The sequence below is a fragment of the Hyperolius riggenbachi genome, chromosome 4, assembly GCF_040937935.1.
Source record: "Hyperolius riggenbachi isolate aHypRig1 chromosome 4, aHypRig1.pri, whole genome shotgun sequence".
Classification (NCBI taxonomy): domain Eukaryota; kingdom Metazoa; phylum Chordata; class Amphibia; order Anura; family Hyperoliidae; genus Hyperolius; species Hyperolius riggenbachi.
In genome coordinates, this window is record NC_090649.1 from 423,802,766 (window position 1) to 423,823,995 (window position 21,230).

Sequence of the window (21,230 nt, forward strand, 5' to 3'; positions counted from 1 at the left end):
ATCTGGGGTGTGGTACCAGTGTGTCAACATTTTGTAACCGGACTCCTGTATACGCGCTGATATAGATGATTTCTGGGATAGTATGAGAATCTTTTGCCATTGAAGATCTGAAAAAGTTCTGTCAAGGGAGGATTCCCATTTAGTGCGTAATGAGGTTGATAGCCCAGCATCAGAAAGGAGCAGTGAGTATATTTGGGAGATACCTCGTTGGACATGCCCATCCCCACTACACAGTTTCTCAAAGGGGGAGAGAGCTCTGGAGAACGCCTCAGCCCTCCCAAGGCCCGAGAGAAAGTGTATGAACTGAGAGTGGGACCAAACGTCCAGTGAGGGGGATTTCAGACGGGTCCTGAGAGCCGACAGAGTCGCCCAGTTATTGTTTTCAAGTAGTTGGCAGGCTCTAATGGGGCCGGGGTTTCTCCATTGTTTATAAGCATTTTTACATAGCCCTGGTGCGAAATCAGGATTATCTAGTAGGGGAGTCAAAGGTGAAGGCAGAGTAAAGAGGATATTTGATCTATTAAGTTGGCCTAAGGTCTTGAGGGTGCACTCAGTCAACGGGGAGGCTTTGACTATAGGAGACACTGTCCTATTAGACCATGGTAGGTGTGGTAAATGGGGCGAAACTAAGTCACTCTCCATTCCCACCCATTGCTTGAGGGCACCATGTCGATGCCAGTCAACAATCCGTATGAGTGACGAGGCCCCATAGTATAGTGAGAGGTCTGGGATTGACATACCTCCCTGAGTTTTAGGTAGGATCGTTAAAGCATATTTAAGTCTGGGAGGTCTATTTTTCCATATGAATTTCTGAAGCAGTACCCTGAGTTCTTTAAAATATGATGCAGGTGCCAGTATCGGAAGGGCCTGAAAAATGTAGAGGAATCGTGGTAACACATTCATTTTGATAATATTCACTCTACCAAACCACGAGAATTTTGCTACATCCCATCTTTTCAAATCAGTCCTAATCTTAGAGAGCAACGGGACATAGTTAAGGGCAAAGACTTCTGTAAGGTTATTGGGTATTTTAGAGCCTAGGTATGTTAATGCTCGAAGGGACCAGGTGAAAGGGAAATTGGACTCTAATTGAGACTTTAGGGTGGAGGAGAGGCCGACATTTAACGCCTCACATTTGCTATAGTTTATTTTAAAGTTAGATAGGTCACTGTATTTGGAAAATTCCAACATAAGGTTAGGAAGGGAGATGTGTGGGTTAGTTATATAGAATAAGAGATCATCCGCATACGCGGCGGTTTTGTGTTCAACTGTCGGGAACTTAAGTCCACTGATGTCCGGATTTGCTCTAATATTACGGAGTAGGGGTTCCAGGGATAGGGCAAAAATAAAGGGAGAAAGGGGGCATCCCTGTCGGGTGCCATTATAAATAGGAAATGATTCTGATAGTTCTCCATTTATTTTGATCCTGGCGGAGGGGGACTTATAAAGGGCCATAATGTGATCTATCATATTTCTAGGAAGGCCGGTGTGCTGTAAGGTACTATTAACAAAATCCCATCGGACACGGTCGAAGGCCTTCTCCGCGTCAGTGGATAAGAGCATCATGGGCGAGGCCTTCGACCGTGCCCAATGTACTGCCAACAGGGTTCTAAGGGTGTTGTCCCTAGCTTCACGGGTGGGTATGAAGCCAACCTGATCAAGGTGAATTAAACTAGCCATCAAAGGGGAGAGGCGATTTGCTAAAATCTTGGCATAGAGTTTCAGGTCAATGTTAAGTAAGGAGATGGGCCTATAGTTTGAACAAAGAGAAGGGTCTTTACCTGTCTTGTGGATCACAGTAATATGCGATAGTAGCATATCCGTAGGGAAGGAAGTCGGTGTATCAGGGTCGGCTGTGGAGTTGAGGGCCTTAAGAAGAAAGGGGTGTAATAAAGAAAGATAATGTTTGTAATACTCCAGCGTGAAGCCATTTGGGCCTGGGGCCTTGCCTGATGGAGTTTGTGAGATGGCGAGTTTAAGCTCAGAGAAGGAGATTGGTTCACCTAATTCCTCTAGCGACCCCTCCGGTACCCTAGGTAGGCCTGACTGCTTAATGTAGTCTTGTATTCTTTCTACGGTGGGTGTGCCTGAACGGCTCGGTTTCTGATTTGGTAGGTTGTATAAAGACTTGTAAAATTCCCGGAACACACGGGCTATTGAGGATGTTCTGTGGTGTTTTTTGGACATAGAGTCATTTATATGAGGAATATAGTTTGCATTTTGTTGGATCCTAAGGGCTCTAGCCAAGAGACGGCTGCATTTGTTACCGAATTCATAGTAATGGCGCTTACATCTGGATGCAGCGTATCTGGCTTTAAAATATAGCAGGGACTTTAGCTTTTCACGCTCGGCAGTCAAAGCTTCTAGATCGGTACCTGACATAGAGCGCTTATGGAGCGTTTCCAATCTGTGGATTTCCCCAAGTGCCCTATTAATCTCCTCTGTTTTTTCCTTTTTTAGCCTACTCCCCTCCTGGATTAAAACTCCCCGGACCACACATTTGTGCGCAGCCCACAGTGTCATAGGGGACATACCCTCTACATCATTAGCTTTAAAATAATCAGTAATAGCAGTCTCTACCCTGTCTGCTATATCTCTGTTCTTAAGAAGAGAGGTATTGAGCCGCCAGGAAAATGGGCCTCGTCTCCCTTCAAGAATGGCAATTGAGGCAGACACAAATGAGTGATCCGAAAATGGGCATGTATCGATCTGAGCTAACGATGTCAGTGACAAGAGGTTATGAGAGACAAAAATATGATCGATGCGGGAGTAGATCCCGTGAGGGGTGGAGAAAAAGGTATAGTCCTTAACTGAAGGATTTAAAATACGCCAAGTGTCCACTAGTTGCCTAGATCGTAAAGCATTTTTGCATTTATAAATTAGCCTATACGGTAAGGCTGTTTTACCTGAGGAAGTGTCAAGGGCCGGGTCCAAGGGAACGTTTAGATCACCTCCAATAACCAAGCTTCCTTCAGCAAACGCGTCCAGCTCCTGTAGGAAGTGTTCTAGAAAGGTTTGTTGCCCTGAGTTTGGAGCGTAATATGACCCAAAAGTAAACATTTGGTTATTAATTCGACCCTTTATTATAATAAACCTGCCCTCTTGATCTTTACATATTTGAATCTGGGAAATGGGGACATCTTTAGATAGTAGTATTGCTACTCCTTTTGATTTGGAGTCAGGGGAATTGCTCAGGAAGGCATTAGGGAAATATTTGTTGTCTATTTTAGGATGTTCCTCACCGCGTAAATGCGTCTCCTGGAGGAAGGTCACGTGTGTTTTGGTCCTACGGAGCTCCGCAAGTAGCGCAGATCTCTGTTCGGGAATGTTTAATCCCCTGACGTTAAGCGTCTGTATTTTAAGTAATGCCATTGGATTGTGTTATTGTTGGGCATATATGCCCCACCAGGGTCCCCGACGCCGAACCAGATCGCTTAGAAAAAGAGAAGATAGAGACAGGAAAGTAGACAACAAGGAAAGTAACAAGTATAAAGAGGTGGGGAAAAAATCCCCAAGTACATGCCGTGTAAAGCTCAAGCTCCACACAGCATAATACTCTCGTTAGGCCAGTCCCCTCGTTCGTAATTGAAGAGAGGAAAATTAACGTTCTGGCCAGAGAGAAAAGGAGGGGGAAATGTACCACCATCACGGATGGAGTCCATTGCCCCCGGCCATAGAATAATAAGGAGTGCATATTTGGTATCCCTTAGTATAGGACAGGTATGGAGAACTGAAAATAGAAACAACAGCTGAGAAAAACCTTTTAGTCTTATGAAATTTACAAAAGAATAACCCTATTGGGATAGGGCGACCTCGTGTATTTGCTAGTACCCCGTTGCTCCCCCGCCCACCCCCGCCTCACCATAAGATCCAACCCAACCCCCTCCCCACCACCAACCTCCCCCTTCCCCCCCCCCCCCCCCCCCCGCACAAGATCCTCCATGTCACATTTAAGTGAGGCATCATACAAAGGTTATTGATTCATCTATGACAGTGCAGTTGTTATACAGGTACATACCTTTTCAAACCTAAGCAATGGGTATGCTTATCCTGATCACAGATGTATATAAACATTAGAATAAAACCTTTGTTGCAAGGAAGTGACATATCATGTATAACTATAGATAATAAGTCTCGTGCTATGTGGGAAGTGAGGGGAGGGAAAGGGAGGACAAAGATCCACGCCCGCGGCAAAGGGATAAGCGTACCTATATCCGGCGAAGTGCCAAGGTATGTGACAGTAGTGTCCCGTACGTGAGCATAACACAACCATTGTTAATACGGGGAGGACGCTTCTAGTGCACAGGAAATAAAGTTTTGTGAGGTAGCGTCTGTGTCCGAAGAGGAGGCAGTGCACTGTGGCAAAGAGTATAGCAGGGCGTGGGGGCGAGAGGAAAGGGAGCACCGAAGGAGGTCCAAGCTTCTAATATTAGCTCGGGAGGGCAAAGTGGTCTAGGGGTCTTACCAGTAGACGGTCCCATGAGGAGGAAGAAAGAGTTTCCTATGTCACTCACATGTTAGAGTCTGTTGTAGGTGAGGCGACATCTCTGTCGTCTTACGCGTGATGGTTTAGGCACAGTTAGGGAATCCGGGTCCCACTCGGGTACGGTGACCTGTGCGATATTCAAGGTTGAGAAGAACTCTGGTAGATCTCTAGGGTGCCGTAGTGTGAAGGAGGTCTCGTTCAGGGTTGCATAAAGATAGAAGGGGAAACCCCAGCGGTAGGTGGCCCCAGCTTGTTGCAGGGCAGTCAGTATCGGCTTCAGAGCTCGGCGTTGCGCCAAGGTGGAAGGCGCTAGGTCCTGATAAAAAGTGATGATAGCGCCATCAAAGTCATATGAGCCAGCAGAGCGTGCCGCTTTCATGATTGCGTCTTTGATAGGGAAGTCATGAATGCGGCATATCACATCGCGAGGAGGTTCTGCATTGCGAGGTGTTGGGCGTAATGCGCGGTGGGCTCTGTCCATCTTTATAGGAGTGTCGACTGGTCTGTTTAGCAAGCCATTAAAAATAGCTTGCAGAGAGGGCCCAAGATCTTCTTGCCTCGTGGCCTCCGGGAGGCCACGCACTCTCACGTTGTTGCGGCGGCTCCGGTTCTGCAGGTCCTCCAGCTGGGCACGTGTGTGGCTCTGCAAGAGGGTTTGCTTGTCCCGGGATTCCTTCAGCGAGGCAACATCAGCCTGTAGTGCCTTCACCATGTCCTCGAGTCCCGTAACCCGTTGTGACGTTGCTGCGATATCTGACCTTATTGCGGCAATCTCCTCCCTAGTGGACCGCACTATCTGCTCAGTCTGGCGGATCAAATCTTCTTTGGTTGGCATGCCCCACAGAAATGCCCACATCTCCTCCAGCGCTGTTGTTCTGTCGGAGGCTCCTGGGGAGCTGGCTGGGGAGAGGCCCGAGGCCGGGGTGTCTGCCATTTTAGGTGTGCTGCTCCGGGTGACCCGTTGGGAGAAAAAGCTATCTAAAGGTCCTTTAGAGGTCTTTTGAGTCTGCCGTCGTCTGCTCTGTCGTCTGGGCTTACTTGCCATACCCTGTCGGGCTTCAGCTAGGTGATTATAGAGGGCTAAACCGGCTAAATCTCTGTATGTGGCCGGGAGCTCTGGAACCACACGTCCTCACACTTCCATGGCACGCTCCGCCCCCCCACTTATGTTAATCTTCAGCACTCTCCACAGCGTTTCTTCAGCAGTATAAACAGTTCTCACAACTTCATATCTTATGCTGTAAACCTAATGACTGAAGGAGCTTGACAGTGTAAAACTGTATCATTTATTAAAAGTAGTGCACTCACATCTCCTCAGTAAAAATGCGCATATCAAAAGACAGATCCAACATGCCGACTCGCCCACGCCTCTAAGCTCCGCCCAAATGGTGAGGACCTATGAGACTATGTCTTTGGATTAAGAACTGTGGGAGTGTCTGCTTCACTGCTGGGAAGTGTTGTTATATAAGGTTTTTACTGCTGTCTGTGATCTGGCAGCAGTGACACATGGTGAGGGTTTATGACAACTGAGCTCTGGTAGACCACAAGTGAATGTATAGCACTGGGGAAGTTGGTATTAGGAAATAAGACTATTGAAACAGTATCACGCTATGTTTCTTTGTTTATTTCTTTTCTTTTTATGAGCAATATAATCACGGAATTGGAAGTGATACATGTGAGCGCAGGATATTTTGAAGAATTGGATTATACACGATATGCTTGGTGACTGATTCTGCGACCCATGGACACGTAAACAATGGACTGAATTTCACTATTGATTATCCACTGTTACTATTATTGAATATTGAGCTATTGTTATTTTGATAACCGTGAGTGAGCGCATTTATACACTGGGTGATTGTTTATTTATACTTACCTGGGGGCTTTCTCCAGCCCCATAACCTCACTCGCCGTCCTCTTCAACCACTCCATTCTTGCGGTATAAGCAGAAGCCCGAGCCTGGTGGTGACTGACTGGATTACAGGGAGTCAGGACGGTGAGGGAAGCCACGGTGCTCATGGGGCTGGAGGAAGCCCCAAGTATAAATAAAGCCCAGTGTACCATCTCAGGTACACTTTAAAGGGAATCTGAAGTGAGAGGAATATGGCAGGGCTGCCATCTTCATTCCCTTATAAGCAATGCCAGTTGCAGTCAAAACATCTGATCTGCATGCTCATTCTAGGCCAGTGACTTAAGTATTAGAGGCAGAGAAGTCAGGGCATTGTTTATTAGAGAATAAAGATGGCAGCCTCCGTACGAATTCCTCTCATTTCAGGTTCACGTCAAATGCTATGGAAGCCAATTCACATCCATAATCATTTATACCAAGAACTACATACCTGAAAGTTATAATTGTCATCATGATTTATGGCACCAGCATAGGCAGCAATCTGTAGAGGATTGTCGAATGTTCTTTCTATATGTGGCTTTGGTTTCTCTGAAGTCTTCCAGTCTATCACACAAAGTCTTCCCCTACAATATATTGTAATACTCAGTACTGGCACACAAATAGAATATTTGAAGTGTTACACATAAAAGAAATGATGAGAAAATAACAGAACATTTGTTGCATTTAGAATGTAAAGAATAAAATTAAACTTTTATAATATTTAACCTTTTGGAGACCGCACGGCTCTGGCCCATTAAAGGACAAGTGTGAGAAGGAAAAAAAAAAAACCAAGATCTTCTTACCTGGGGCCTCCTTCAGCACCTTGCAGCCTATCTGTCCCTCGCTGCAGCTCCAGTGTACTGGGATCCCCTCTGTGGCAGATGCCAACATCACCAGGTCGGCATCTTCTGCGCCTGCGCGTGGCCGTGCCACTTGCAATTGTGCTCACGTGGCCAGGAGCGTTCTGCGCAGGCGCAGTACTTCTGCACCTACGCAGAACGCTCCAGGCCATGTGAGCAGTGCGCAGGCGCAGAAAATGCCAACCAAGGTCAGCATCTGCAACGGAGGGGCTGCCAGGACCCTGGAGCTGCGGCAAGAGACAGATAGGCTGCCAGGGGCTGGAGGAAGCCCCAGGTGAGTAGATCTTGATTCTTTTTTTTTCTTCTTCTTGCACTTGTCCTTTAAGGACTAGAGCATTCCTTTCCCTATTGTGCCCTGTGAATACTGTGATTGGCTTACAGTAATCATGGGGTCAGAAGCGGAGGATATTGTTCCTGCACCCGCTTACAGTCTCAGTGACAGCAGAGCTTCCGCATCTCAGTCAGGAGCCAAACGGTGGAGTGAACGGCGAGGATGGCATGAGTGCGCGGCAGTGAATAGTGGGAAACTGCATCTTGTCAGAACCGCACAGCTACCAGCAGGACGTAGATTCCAACTACATCGGTCCGGAAGCGGTTAAAGGAAACCAAAAACATAGAACAAGAAAGATTTGATACTTACCCGGGGCTTCCTCCAGCCCCATAAACACGTGCGAGTCCCTCGCTGTCCTCCCGTGGTCTGCCATTCAGCCACAATTCTCCCTGGTAACTGGTTCAGTCGCATCGGCCTTGGTCTACTGCGCATGTGTGAGGTCCACGCATGCGCAGAAGACCCTGAATGACGCGACTGTAGCAGCTTCCAGGACTGATTGTGGCTGAACAGCAGACCACGGGAGGACAGCGAGGGACTCAGACGTGCTTATGGGGCTGGAGGAAGCCCCGGGTAAGTATCAAATCTCTCTTGTTTTGTTTCTGGTACACTTAAAGCAACCTCAGTAGAGCTTTCCTGTTTACAAGTACATGTAAAAGAGATGGAAAATACATCTCAAATGTCAATGGTAGTCAGATAGCAAGCATTCATCATTACTTATATATGCTGATATGAATTTTAATTAGATAACGTACAATCTGTGCATGCCTGACTTTTAAGGCAGAGTTCCTTAACCCAGTTCTCAAAGCCCACCAACAGTACATGTTTTGCAGGAAACCACAAGCATCCATAGGTGAAGCAATTGGTGTCTCGCCACAGCTAGTTCATAGTGTTGTTCAAATCCGGTTTCCGTATTTGGTAACCTGGATAATGCACTCCATAGCAGTTCCATTACTAACAGAGAGAGTCATGAATTTGCGATCCACGGGACTCAAATGCTTCCTCCTTCCTTCCTTCCAAGCACCAAAACAACAACAACACTACTAGATAACTACCTGTGGATTTCCTCAAAACGTATAGTTGATGGTCTTTGAGGGCAGGCTTGGAACACACTGTTTCAAGGTACTGTACAGTACTTTATTGCAAAATTGAAAGATAATGGCAAAGTACCATACTTGGCATGCACTTTTCTTACTCTTCCATTTACTTTAAAGAGAATCTGTACTCTAATATTCTTACATTAAAAAGCATACCATTCTATTCCTTATTTTCTCCTGTGCCCCTCTGTGCTGTTTCTGCCACTCCCTGCTGCAATCCTGGTTTGTAATTAACAGTTTTAGGCAGTGTTTACAAACAAAAGACTGGCTTCTAACCAGAGTATCATAGGCTGTGAACAGCTTACTGTGTGACTCATACAGAGCTTGGAGGGGGTGTGTAAAGCTTCTGCCAATGACAAGCAGTGCTGCACATTCCACACATTCCAGCCTCAGCCCGACAGACATGGCAGAGGAAAGGAGATAAGATTTATTACTAAGACAGTGCAAGTAGGAAATGCTGCAGTAAGACAGACCACATTAGAACAGGCAAAGGAACTTATAGGATAGAAAAAATAAGGCTCAAAATTTTGGTACAGTCTCTTTAATGCAAATGCACTGCATTTGAATTTAGGGGAAAACTGAACTGATGTCTATGATAATCACAAATCTTTTGAGGGCCATAAAACACAGCAAAGTGCGTACAGTGGAAAATGAGTCTTGCACCAGATGAAGACATCATGTTGAGGTCCCTTCCGAATTGGAAGTTATACAGTAGCTCCATCTGCTCAGAGCTGGCAGAAACCAGTGGGACCCTGGTACTTCCATCTATAGTCCAGAGGATTCTGGGTAGAAGAAGTCTTCATGATAGACTTGTGGCTATATTAAAGTAAAACATTTAAATGTATTGGAATGAACTAGTCAAATCTCAATCCAACTAGAAATCTGTGGCATCAAGTGAAGATTGCAGTACACTGACGCAACTCATCTAATGTGAAGGAGTTGGGAGTGGCTAACCTTGGCACTCTAGCTGTGACAAAACTACAGATCCCATCATGCCTCTGTCTCCTCGAGTTATGCTTACAAAAGCTGTCAGAGTATTGCAATGCCTCATGGGACTTGTAGTTCCACCACAGCTGGAGTGCCAAGGTTAGCCATCACTGTGCTAGGCTAAGAGAAATAAATCACCAAAGAGCTCCAGCTGTAATAACAAAAGTGGTTTCACAATATGATTTGATGCCTGGATAATTTGCAATGTTCTGTTTCACATAAAATGGACAAGCTGGCAGATTATGCTTTCTCAATTTCATGTACATTAAACATGTTACACCCGCCCCTCCCTTCCCCCATAAAATTTGCCTGTCATAACTAGTGAAAATGATGCTGTATAATTGTGTTCAAAGAAGTAAATAATAATTATGGGGACCAATTTATTTATTTATTTTTTACAAGTCAGCCCATTCACAAAGCAGAACAGTATTTCTGCTATCGTAGGTAAACATTGAATACCCTAAAATGAAAGTGAGCAGTATAAAGAATGTCAAGTCAGGTATTTCAGGTAATTCTGTATCTCTTACCTATATTGAGCTACACAATCTACAAAGCCCAAGTACTTCAGCTCGGAGTGCAGAACAGCACTTTCAAGTGTCCTTACTGCTGTGATGTCAGGCAGGATATGCTCCACACTGCCCAGGAATCCTGATAGCTCATTTGTTTCTTCTTGATGCTGGACCTGATCTTCCCTGGACATCAGCAGGTCCTCCAGCCTGGCATGGAACATCTTTCCCTGGGAGAAAATAGCTTAAGAACAATCGCAGAGTTGTTAGATGACTGACCATTTGGCATATGCATATTTCATTGATTTGACAAGGACCTTTAAAGAGTACGTGAGATGGTACACTCACTGGCCCTTATTTATACTTACCTGGGGCTTCTTGCAACCCCATGAGCACCGTGGCTTCCCTCGCCATCCTCTCCGTTCTGGCACTACGACTCCCGGTAATCCAGTCAGTCGCCGCCAGTCGTGGGCTTCTGCGCATGCACTCTGGCAGCGCTCCCGTCCCCTGGAGCGCGCTGCCCCGGCCACGGGAGCGTGATGAGGGGTGCGCATGTGGCCGAACTTGCGCAGAAGCATACAGCTGCCTGGCAGAATGGAGCAGCAAAGCAGCAGAACGGAAGCTCCAGAGAGGGTGTCCACGGTGGTCATGGGGCTGGAGAAAACCCCAAGTAAGGATAAATAGGGCTAGTGAGCCATCTTAGGTTCACACTAAAGCCCAAGTTCAGGCTTTTAAACATGCATGGTACAAACTGTTTCGAATCATTCAGTTTTTTATTACCTGGATGGCTGGATTTGCAATGCTGACTTGCTGTGCCTATGTCAGATGCTGCTTAGCTAGACTGCAGCTAAGCAAACTTCAACAAAACCCCTCCACCTTTCCCCAACACCACCTGCATTAGACAGAGAGAAAATGGGAGTGGGCACTAGCTAGTCTTTTGCTTTGAAAACACAGCTCACCCAGCAGCCCACCTCCTATGTGGCATCCATTTAGTGAGTTAGTGCACGACCTCAACAGCTACAAACAACAGGGGTGTGTGTGTGGCTGTTGAGGTCTTGCACTAACTTACCAATACTGTTAGCTTACAATAGGACAGAGGGGGAGGCTTTTTGGAGTAACGCAGTATATAGTGGCATAAGCTGAGTAGCTGGCACAGCTGAGTCATATGACCAGAGAGCCAGCTCTCAGCTTCCTCTCAGCCTATGAAAGAGATAGACAATATTGGGCTCTATTCACAAAGCATTACTGCATTCAGTAATGCTGAAAACAGCTGATTTTACCAATCACCTTCAAAAGTTACAATTGACTAAACCTATCTCCGCACAGAAAATCACAGTGTCCGACTTGTGTGGTAATTACTTTGGAAAATGTCAATTCACAAAGATTTCTGCATTTCAATTACCGGCCAAAAGTGTTTTTTTTTTCCTCCAGTTCACAGCAGCCGATAACTTGCTCTCCCCATGCTGTCTCTATGTGGTAACTTGACAGACAGCCGTTGGGCCAGGAAGCCAATAGGAAGCCACACAGCCTGCTACTCACGCTGATTGGATGCAACAGGGATGCTGGTGTGTCTTTAAGTGTATCAAAGCAGAAACAAACAATTATGTGGGCACCCCTGAATCCCTTTAGATGTGCATATTTGTATTGTAGCACATAGAAGAGCTCCCCCTGGTGGCTGCAGCACATCTAAAGGGATGACCGTATACACAGTCTGGAAAACCTCTGAGTCACACACACAGCTCCCTGCCTGCTGCCCTGCTAGAATTCTGGCAAGTGACACTTACCAGAAGGGCTTAGTGAATAGAGACATGTTTGTTTGGTAAATTACCGAACTTCTGCTTCATGGGGGAAAACTTTTGTAAATTAGAAAAAAAAAAGTGTAAGATACCGCAGGAGATATTTTACTGTCCAAAATGCTTTTACAGTACTGCCCATTGTGGATAGAGCCCATTATATCTATACCTCCTCCTCTTCTAAACAGCCGTAGTGTCTCAACATACAGACTCTATTGTGGGTTTTGTAGGATGTGGACACTAGTTTCTTGTATATATTTATGTTGTTTTTTGCTCCATCTATTAAGATTTTATATGTAAACCAATACAAGTTACATTTTAAAGTGTGTTGAGGGCCTTCGCCTGCTGGAACAAGTTAAGGATAGAGTGCCTCCAAAATGAGAAAGATTTTCTTAACTGTTTAAAAAGGTAAATTGTAAATGACAGTATAGACATACTTACCAGCTGTGTACTGAATGAACCCTTCTTCTCCTAGTTCCATTATCATTTTTTGCTTCCACCTTTCCAAATAAAATGCCTGCTCCATTGGCATGGTCTGCTGGAGAATGCGGGTGACACTTGGCAGTCTGGCGCCGCTCTTCTGGTCTCTAACTGGTAAGTTGATTTTCAGTGGGATGCTGGGGTCCATCTTCTCTACAGATAGCAGGACTTTGTTAGGGTTGTGCAGTGGTAAATTATTCTGGGGTATCCTGGGCTCTGCTTTCTGTGATGGAGGCTTTGACTTTATGACATCACCATACAAGAAGCTGTCTTCTTCAAAGAGTTTGTCTGGAGTCTGTGAGGTGGTCTTGGAAGTTGTAACCATCCGTACCAGATTTGTGTACTTCTCTTGGTCAACGGCCTCATAACCATTCACTTTCTTCTTCCTGCTGTGTGAGGTGCAGGATGTAGAGAGAAACACTGGGTGGCGATAGCACAGGACACTTGCCAGTCTTTTACCATTTCTGCTCATTAGCTGAAGAGGTTTCATCATTGGCATCACAAGACACAGATATTTCCCTCCAAAATGCGATAACGGCACTGAATGCCCACTGGAAACAACGCATTTACAACATTTAATAAACATTGTAAAAGATATAAATAACAAAAATAATAAATTCTTGCCATCTTTGGCAGCAACATTGCTAGTGCAAAATGTTTAAAGTGTACCTGTACTGAAAAAAAAGTGCTCAAAATGGGTACTCATCTCAATAGAGCCAAGGCTTTGCATATTCCAGAGGCTCCCCCCCCCCCCCCTGCTGTCACTGAGAGTCCAGCTCTTCCCTTTGTAACAAACAGTAAAGGTGGCCATACATCTATGGGATGATGGGCAGATTCGCCTAAGTGACAGATCTCTCTCTGATCGAATCTGATTAAAGATCTGTTGGCTGTCCATACACTGCAGGCCAATTCCTGATCGATTTCATGCAGAACTCGATCAGGAATCGGTCTTTTGATGCCGCATCTGCCGCCTACCCCCCTAATGTGCAATGTGCCCCCGCCCCTATATTTAACCTGTCCGTGTGCACCGCTAGCTTCGGGCTGCGTCCTTCATCCATACACATGCCCCACGTGGTTGCCAGCGTACACATGGGCGCAGGTCTGGGACATAATTAGTGCATATTTAATTTTACACACCGCCAAATTTCACCGCGCCCCCCACCCGGTTACTTTTTCATGCCACCCGGCTGGGAAAAAATCCTGGGGAGAACACTGAGCGAGATCTGAGAATCAATAACAGGATAGGGCATATCACCCGGCATCAATGACACCCGGCGTATAAGACGACCCCTGACTAAGATTTTCAAGGGTTAAAAAGTAGTCTTATACGCCAGAACATACAGTATCTGTTGATTTGTTTTTTGTTTTATTTCGATTGACATTAGCTTTAATGTAAACCTGTCTAAAAAAAATTCAAACTGTTTAGGTCCAGGGTGGGTGAATTGATTTGGAACTCATGAGCAGACATTTTTAGGCACTAGCTCTACTGGAAAGCAGGGAATAATAATCTGTAATTTTTGAAAGTGCTTTGGCTACCTTGTCGAATTTGTCTGAACCCTTTGCTCCCTAACTCAATTTGGCAGACCTGTCCATTCTCTAACACGATACACATGACTGCAAAAAGGAAGAAATCTCCACAACAGGGTTGGTAACTCCTGAGAGCGGGAACAGCGGGTGCTCAGTAAGGCTGACCCATTCCAACCTTACTGATGAAAAACCATTCTTTCCACTATAGAGGTGTTCCGATATGCCCATTACACTCCTCACAGGCAATACTTTTCTTCCCATAACACGCTGTACATTTTTGTGCCTTTATACAACTGTAATTAACTCACCGTAAATAATAACAGCTCTTCCACATCATTAAACCCAGTTCTCTAGTCTCACATTCCTTGTGCGAGCGTTCTATTCTTCATACACAAAATAGTACAGGTATATCCCAAGCCGGGTCCGACCCTTTAGAAAGAATATATGTCATGTTAAGTGCATTTAAACATGGTTTCCTCTACATCTTTTAAATTGGTATCAAAGCAAAGAAAAGAAAAAAATCGGCACAAGATGAAGCTCTGGCAGGTCGGGAGATATAGGTGCAGAAAGGCAATTGTGCCTCCAGCAAAGGATTGTATCAGTTGAAAAAGAACTTCCGGGCACCAATATGCATCAAGAAGTCACCTTTAATTTATGCTCCCAACACCTTCAAAACATACATGCACAAAAGATCAGCCTGACAGCCGTTTCGCAGGATAACCTGCTTCTTCAGAGGCAGCAAATACCATACATTTTTTAAATATATTGTAGGTAGTTTTTGTAATTTTCCATGCATTAAATTTGAATGTTATTTACAGGTAATTGTGAAATACATTGCCTGGAATATCTGCTATGATATGCTAGCTCATTAATACAAGCAGTTCAACGTCCAAGGAAAAGAGGCCTCAAGTGACTGTGAAAGTGACTGATGCCAAAAGGGCTGGTCTGAGTATTTCAGAAACAGCTGATCTGGGATTTTCATGCACAACTATCTCTAGGGTTTACAGAGTCCAAGAAAGAGAAAATATCCAGTGACCGGCAGTTGTGTGGATAAAAGTACCTTGTTGATGTCAATGGAGAATAAGCAGACTTGAAGGGGAACTGAAGTAAGAGGTATACGGAGGCTGCCATATTTATTTCCTTTTAATCAATACCAGTTGCCTGGCAGCCCTGCTGGTCTATTTCTCTGCAGTAGTATCTCAATAACACCAGAAACAAGCATGCAGCTAGTCTTGTCAGATCTGACTTTAAAGTCTGAAACACCTGATCTGCTGCATGCTTGTTCAGGGGCTATGGCTAATAGTATTAGAGGCAGAGGATTAGCAGGGCTGCAGGGCAACTGGTATTGCTTAAAAGGAAATAAACATGGCAGCCTCCATATACCTCTCTCTTCAGTTCCCCTTTAAAGAAAACCTGAACTGCAAATAAAAAAGTAAAAATAACCATACACAGGTCATACTTGCCTCCTGTGTAGTCTGCTCATCAATCTCTTTCTCCTCTCCTGCGTCCCATTTGTCCACTGTGATCAATGGAATTCTCCGTCCTCCATGGCCAATAACCCATAACAGCTTTCTGGTGAGCACACTGTTAAACTGTAATATATATCACCCACTTGAGCCATAGGGAAACATGGACATTACCTTGCACATTCAGTTGTAACTGACAGCAACTGGTATATTTCAGTTCTGACAAAATATTGTCAGAGCTGGAAGGGATCACTGTAAGAAGAAAATAGTGAGCTTCTCAGAGGAACTGACGGTGAGGTTAGTATGCAATATTCATTTGCAGCTACGTCATGTTTATTTTAAATAATTTTACTCGCTTCAGGTTGCCTTTAAAGTGTACTCGAGCCGATGTGCGACATGATGAGAAAAACGTGTATGTATGTGTATGTGTATGTGGCGATATTACAGTTTATCAGTGTGCTGACCAGGAAGCGGTTATGGGGTAATGGTGATTTTCAAAATGGAGGATGGAGAATTCCATTGATCACAGAGGACAAACAGGACGCAGGAGAAGAGAAAGATGGATGAGTAGACTACACAGAGGGAAGAATATGTGTATGTTTGTTTTGACTTTTAATTTTCAGTTCAGGTTTTCTTTTACTTTATATTGAAAATATGTCCGTGAATGCGTTCGCCGTTGGCCATTTTTTTGTAGTCCTATAGTAACAGTTGTGGGACTACGGAAACGGCTGCAGGAGTCCCAAACGGGGAGGGTGAGGAGGAGGAAGAGTGGAGGGAAAGGCAGATCTGCAGTCAGACATGGTGACTGAAGAAAGTGGAAGGCAGGCAGCATTATAGCAGCTCCCACCACTGTGCCAGCACCAGCCAATGATCAGTGGCCACCACTGTGCCAGTAGCAAAACCTGATGAGCAGCAGCAGCCACCATTGTGCCAGCAGTAACCACCAATTAGCAGTCACCACTGTGCTGGCAGCAGTAACAGCCACTGATTATCAACTGCCATTATGACAGTAACAACAGTCAATGATAAGCAGCAGCCAATGTCCCAGAAACAGTGTCATGCATAGCTGAACGTTTGGCGTGATACATCATGACTTGAAAAAAAGTCTGGGAACCACTGTCATTGACACTATATACACTGCACTTCTGTGTTCTAGAAAAATATACACTGCCATGCTGTAAGACAGTGGACATGCGGGAAGGGGTCTACTACAGGACATCAAGAGCACAGCAGAATGCTGCCTAACTGCTGGCCATTAGTTGACTGTGAAAGGGTCCTTACTGTGCATACAAGCACACAATTACTGTTACTCATTGGGCAAGTTCAGTCTAGCATGTGCAAGAGGCTCAGTGCATACATAAATTGAATCAAACTTTTAGGGGTTGTTCACACTGGAGGCGCTTTTGGAGTTTGTTAAAGAGAGTCTGAAGCGAGAATAAATCTTGCTTCAGACCTCATAGATAGCAGGGGCATGTGTGCCCCTGCTAAACCGCCGCTATCCTGCGGCTTAACGGGGGTCCCTTCACCCCCAAATCCCCCTCCGTGCAGCGGGGGAGCGCTTCCTGGTTGGGGCAGGGCTAACCGCCGCAGCCCTGCCCCACGCGCGTCTGTCAGCACGTATCTCCGCCTCTCCCCCGCCCCTCTCAGTCTTCCTTCACTGAGAGGGGCGGGGGAGAGGCGGCGATGCGCCGCTGATAGACGCGACTGGAGGCAGGGCTGCAGCCGTTAGCCCTGCCTCCAGGAGCAACCAAGTCTGCGACCAAGTGTCACAGTGGGGGGTTTGGGGGTGAAGGGACCCCTGTTTAGCGGCGCTATAGCGGCGGTTTAGCAGGGGCACACGTGCCCCTGCTAACTATGAGCTCTGAAGCGAGATTTATTCTCGCTTCAGAGTCTCTTTAAGTGCTGTCGATTTTTCCAAATTGCCCTGAAAGCGCTTGTGCAATGTTTCTCTATGAGAGAGAGTTAACACGTGAGCAGTTAATTTCCGATCCGCTCAGAGAAGCGCTGCATGGACCATTTTTTAAGCATTTTGCCTCAATGGAAGGTATCGGAAAAACAAAAAACGCTCACAAAATCGCTTTGTGCGGCGATTGCGTGAGCATTTTTAAGAATAAATACATTGTATTTATTCTTTTCCGGTCAAAGAGGTAACTTCCTGACTAACGTCACGAAGTAAAAAAAACAGAATCACTCTGCAAAAGCGTTTACAAAATTGCTTACCAAAACCGCCCAACTCACAGAAATCGCTGGGAGCCGCCCAACACAAATACGATCGAACGCAATGTGAACGAAGACTAGCCCCATCTACACGATTTGATTCTTTGTGTGATTCAATTAGGATTCTATTTACGATCCGATTAAATCCGACATGTCCAGTCGGGTTTCGATTCGATTCAATTAGATTTGCCATTGTTTTGCAACGGCGAATCGAATCCCGATCGGACATGTCGGATTTAATCAAATCATAAATAGAATCGTAATCGAATCGCACAAAGAATCGTATCGTGTAGATTGGGCTTAAGGGATGGAATAAGTGTTCCCTATAACACATCCCCCCTGGTGACAGATGTTTCCGACTGGGTTCAGGCAGAGCTTGGAGGTTTGACCGAGGGCATGACCCCAACCCATAGTGGAGACCAGCGAAGTTGAAGGACCACTGTAATAATGGGGACGCTGAAGAAACCCCAGTATGACCGACCACCTCTTAAATATTGCCTCAGTTCAGGTACCTTTAAGTCTGGGGCAGCTCATTAACATCGGGAATGTTCTTATATTGAGGAGGAAGCAGATCACTGGTTGTAAGTACCTTCCCCTTGTACATGTGGACAAGGTTAGATCCCAGCTTTCAATCCCAGTTCAGTGTCACCCTCCAGATTGATCCATGCTGCACACTGTAGAACTCCCCCGCAGCTAGGGCAGGAGGGACTGTTAGTGTAGCACGCTCAGACTGCATGAGGAGTGCACTTAGGAATGAATGCCTAGTTTGCCTCTGTACGGGAGGGAGAATGTACAGCCTCTGGTAGCTGAAGCACGGTTCCCGGCCACTTGCATTCTACACGCAGCAGCTGCTTTCCCCGGCTACTACTAACCTGCAGCAGCGGCTTCTGCAATCTGCACCCCTCTATTCCGCACAGCTGGGCGACCAGCGAGAGTACAGCCAGCAGGGCTCTGCGACACGCACTGTGAGCAGCGCCACCTGCTGGCCGGAGAGAGAAAATAGTTGTAGAGATAATAGAGACCATAGAAGCGCGTCCACCAGTAATAAAGATAGAACCAACTGAAAAAGCATGCTGCTGCTCTATGAGGTACTGGCCAGCTTAAACCCAGGGGAGGACTGGGACCTTTTGGCTTTGGGGGAAAACACAAATAAGAGGCCCATTTTTACAGCAGCCCCAGCCCAAATGACATCACACACGTGCCCCATGTGCTATATTCCAGTAGTGGGAGAGAGATGAGAATAGCCTGAGATGGATCAGAGAGCTTATCTGTATTGCAGCCAAATCACACAGAAGCTACTTGCCTATAATATCAATCGTGTCCCTGCCAATCTCTCACACAAGTCTTGAAAGCAGCCCATTTGGAGTCTAGGCGCTGTCTGCCAGCAGATGTCCTGGAGTCTAGGGACTGTCTGCCAGCAGCCCTTCTGGAGTCTAGGGACTGTTTTCAAGCAGCCCTTCTGGAGTCTAGGGATTGTCGAATACTTTTCAACCTAGACAATGCCTTATGTAGCTGTGCACATGCAGTCATTTTAACAATGGTGAGAGACCAGATATATTTGTTCCCACAGACCCTGCAGGCAAGCCTCTGCTCTGTATCATGCTATGTATATTTACCAGCTTTCCCACCCTCTAATTGCTCTGTAATTGGGTATTTATTTGCCTTAGCCAGCCTAGTGGTTGACATTGCCTTATACAAAAACATGAATGCACCAGGCACTGTACCAGCCCCAAATCATTAAATGAGTGGCAGCCTGGGGGGAAATCTCCCCCCTTCCCCCCTGGCCAGTCCTCCCCTGCTTAAACCCCCGCTTTTTTCTCTCTTTTCATCCCTCTTTTGGATGGACAGTCCCTCTTTGGGAACCCTGTCCCTCTTTCAGGACTGATGTATGGATCTGAGTAAATATATGTATTTTTTTTTTACTAAAAACTGTGTGTAGATGACTCTAAACTGTATTCACATCCTTTAAAATGATATATTTCTTATTTTCAAGTGTTGATATGGAGGAAAATGAGCCAGGATAAAAAGGACCAGTGTGGTTTGAATTATAAAACAAAAACAACATATTTTTCCTATGAAATCCTTATGGTATGCAAGACTAGGGGTGTGTCAGGGGCATGGTTAGGGGTGTGGCAGAGGAATGGCTTAAAGCTGGCCATACACTGGCCCGATTTGCCGCCGTTTCGACAGCAGATTCGATCACTAGGATCAAATCTGCTGCCAATCGTTCGCGCTACACGCCGAATTTCGATCCATTTCGTCCGATCCCGTCGATCGCTCCGTGCGGAAAATTACTGTCGATCACCCGCGGGTAGGGAGCACGTCGCTTGCGGCGTTCGAGTGCCCGACGACCGACGCAATAGAACGGCAATACATTACCTGCTCCGCCGGCGCGACTACCCCCGGTCACCGCTGCTCAGTGTCCGCGCTGGTCTCCGGCATGCTTCAGTTCCTCCTGCCCGGCAGGAAGTTTAAACAGTAGAGGGCGCTCTACTGTTTAAACTTCCTGCCGGGCAGGAAGAAGTAAAGCATGCCAGACCTGGAGACCAGAACGGAGACGGAGCAGCGGTGACCGGGGGCAGTCGCACCAGCGGAGCAGCTAATGTATGCGGCGCGGGGGGAGCGGTGGCAGCACCACCACAACAGATTGTGAAGGTTTCAGGCTGAAATCGGTTCACAATCTGTTTGCAGTAAAGGTAGCCATACGATCCCTCTCTGATCAGATTCGATCAGAGAGGGATCTATCTGTTGGTCGAATCTGATGGCAAATCGACCAGTACCTTAAGTGTCCCTCTTTTTTATCTCATACAGTTGGGAGGTATGCCCACAAGCGTGTCTGAGCTCTGCCTTCTTCACACACTAGCTGTTTGCTAGTAGCGCTAGCACAATCAGTCTCAAGGTGGCCACTAATGATCCAATTTCTAGCGAAAAATTGTTTGAGCGATCAGAAATTCTGATCGGAAGTGAAATCGTTCACTACACCATCAATGAACCAATCTTTGCTTCCTATCTATCACAACCAACAAGAAAATTCAAATTTTGGTTAGACGAAAATCCAATCGGACGACTGATATTATAATCGTCTGTAATTGATTGTGCCCATCAACAGAGATAATTTACAACCAATCCGATCAGAATTACGATTTTTTGCTAGTAATTGGATTGTTAGTGGCCACCTTTAGATACTGGAAATCTGCCAGAGGATTAATCGCGCACTGGCAAAATAATGACCTGAACCAAGATGACACGTGTTCTATAGCTGCTATACGTTGTGAGATGAGCAGAGAGTGATGTGAATGTAGTATATACACACGTTGTATGTAAAAGGAGAAAGTACTCAAACTTGCTGGCTTTTGTAGAATAAAAAAAAAGGCAAATGTCAGCTCTAGTTGAAATGCATGCCTGTTATAGAAAGTTTGCAGTAATTAGCAGCAATGCAGGTAGCCAGGTATAGTTGCAGTATAGTATACAGTCGGTTGTAGACTTTTTGCAGCCTGAGGCAATTTTGAGAGGATGCGCCCACCCCTGGTTTTGGAATGATCGCACAGCACCCGACAATTTGCTGAGCTTCATTTAAAGGGGATCTGTGGGCTAT

The 21,230-nt window shown here is 45.8% G+C and overlaps 1 protein-coding gene across 4 annotated transcripts in view; it reads right to left on the bottom strand.

The window, feature by feature from the left end:
• MGME1 (mitochondrial genome maintenance exonuclease 1) overlaps positions 1 to 21,230 on the bottom strand; it is a 58,655-nt gene that overhangs the window by 2,627 nt on the left and 34,798 nt on the right. The window contains exons 1-5 of one of the 4 annotated variants that reach the window (XM_068232444.1): positions 18,508 to 18,574; positions 14,261 to 14,381; positions 12,387 to 12,976; positions 10,174 to 10,396; positions 6,826 to 6,958 (exon numbers count right to left, since the gene is read on the bottom strand). In XM_068232444.1, the coding sequence (XP_068088545.1) occupies positions 6,826 to 6,958; positions 10,174 to 10,396; positions 12,387 to 12,976; positions 14,261 to 14,289 (975 nt within the window). In that variant the 5' untranslated portion in view covers positions 14,290 to 14,381; positions 18,508 to 18,574. The other 3 variants (XM_068232446.1, XM_068232445.1, XM_068232443.1) reach the window with 3 other exon arrangements.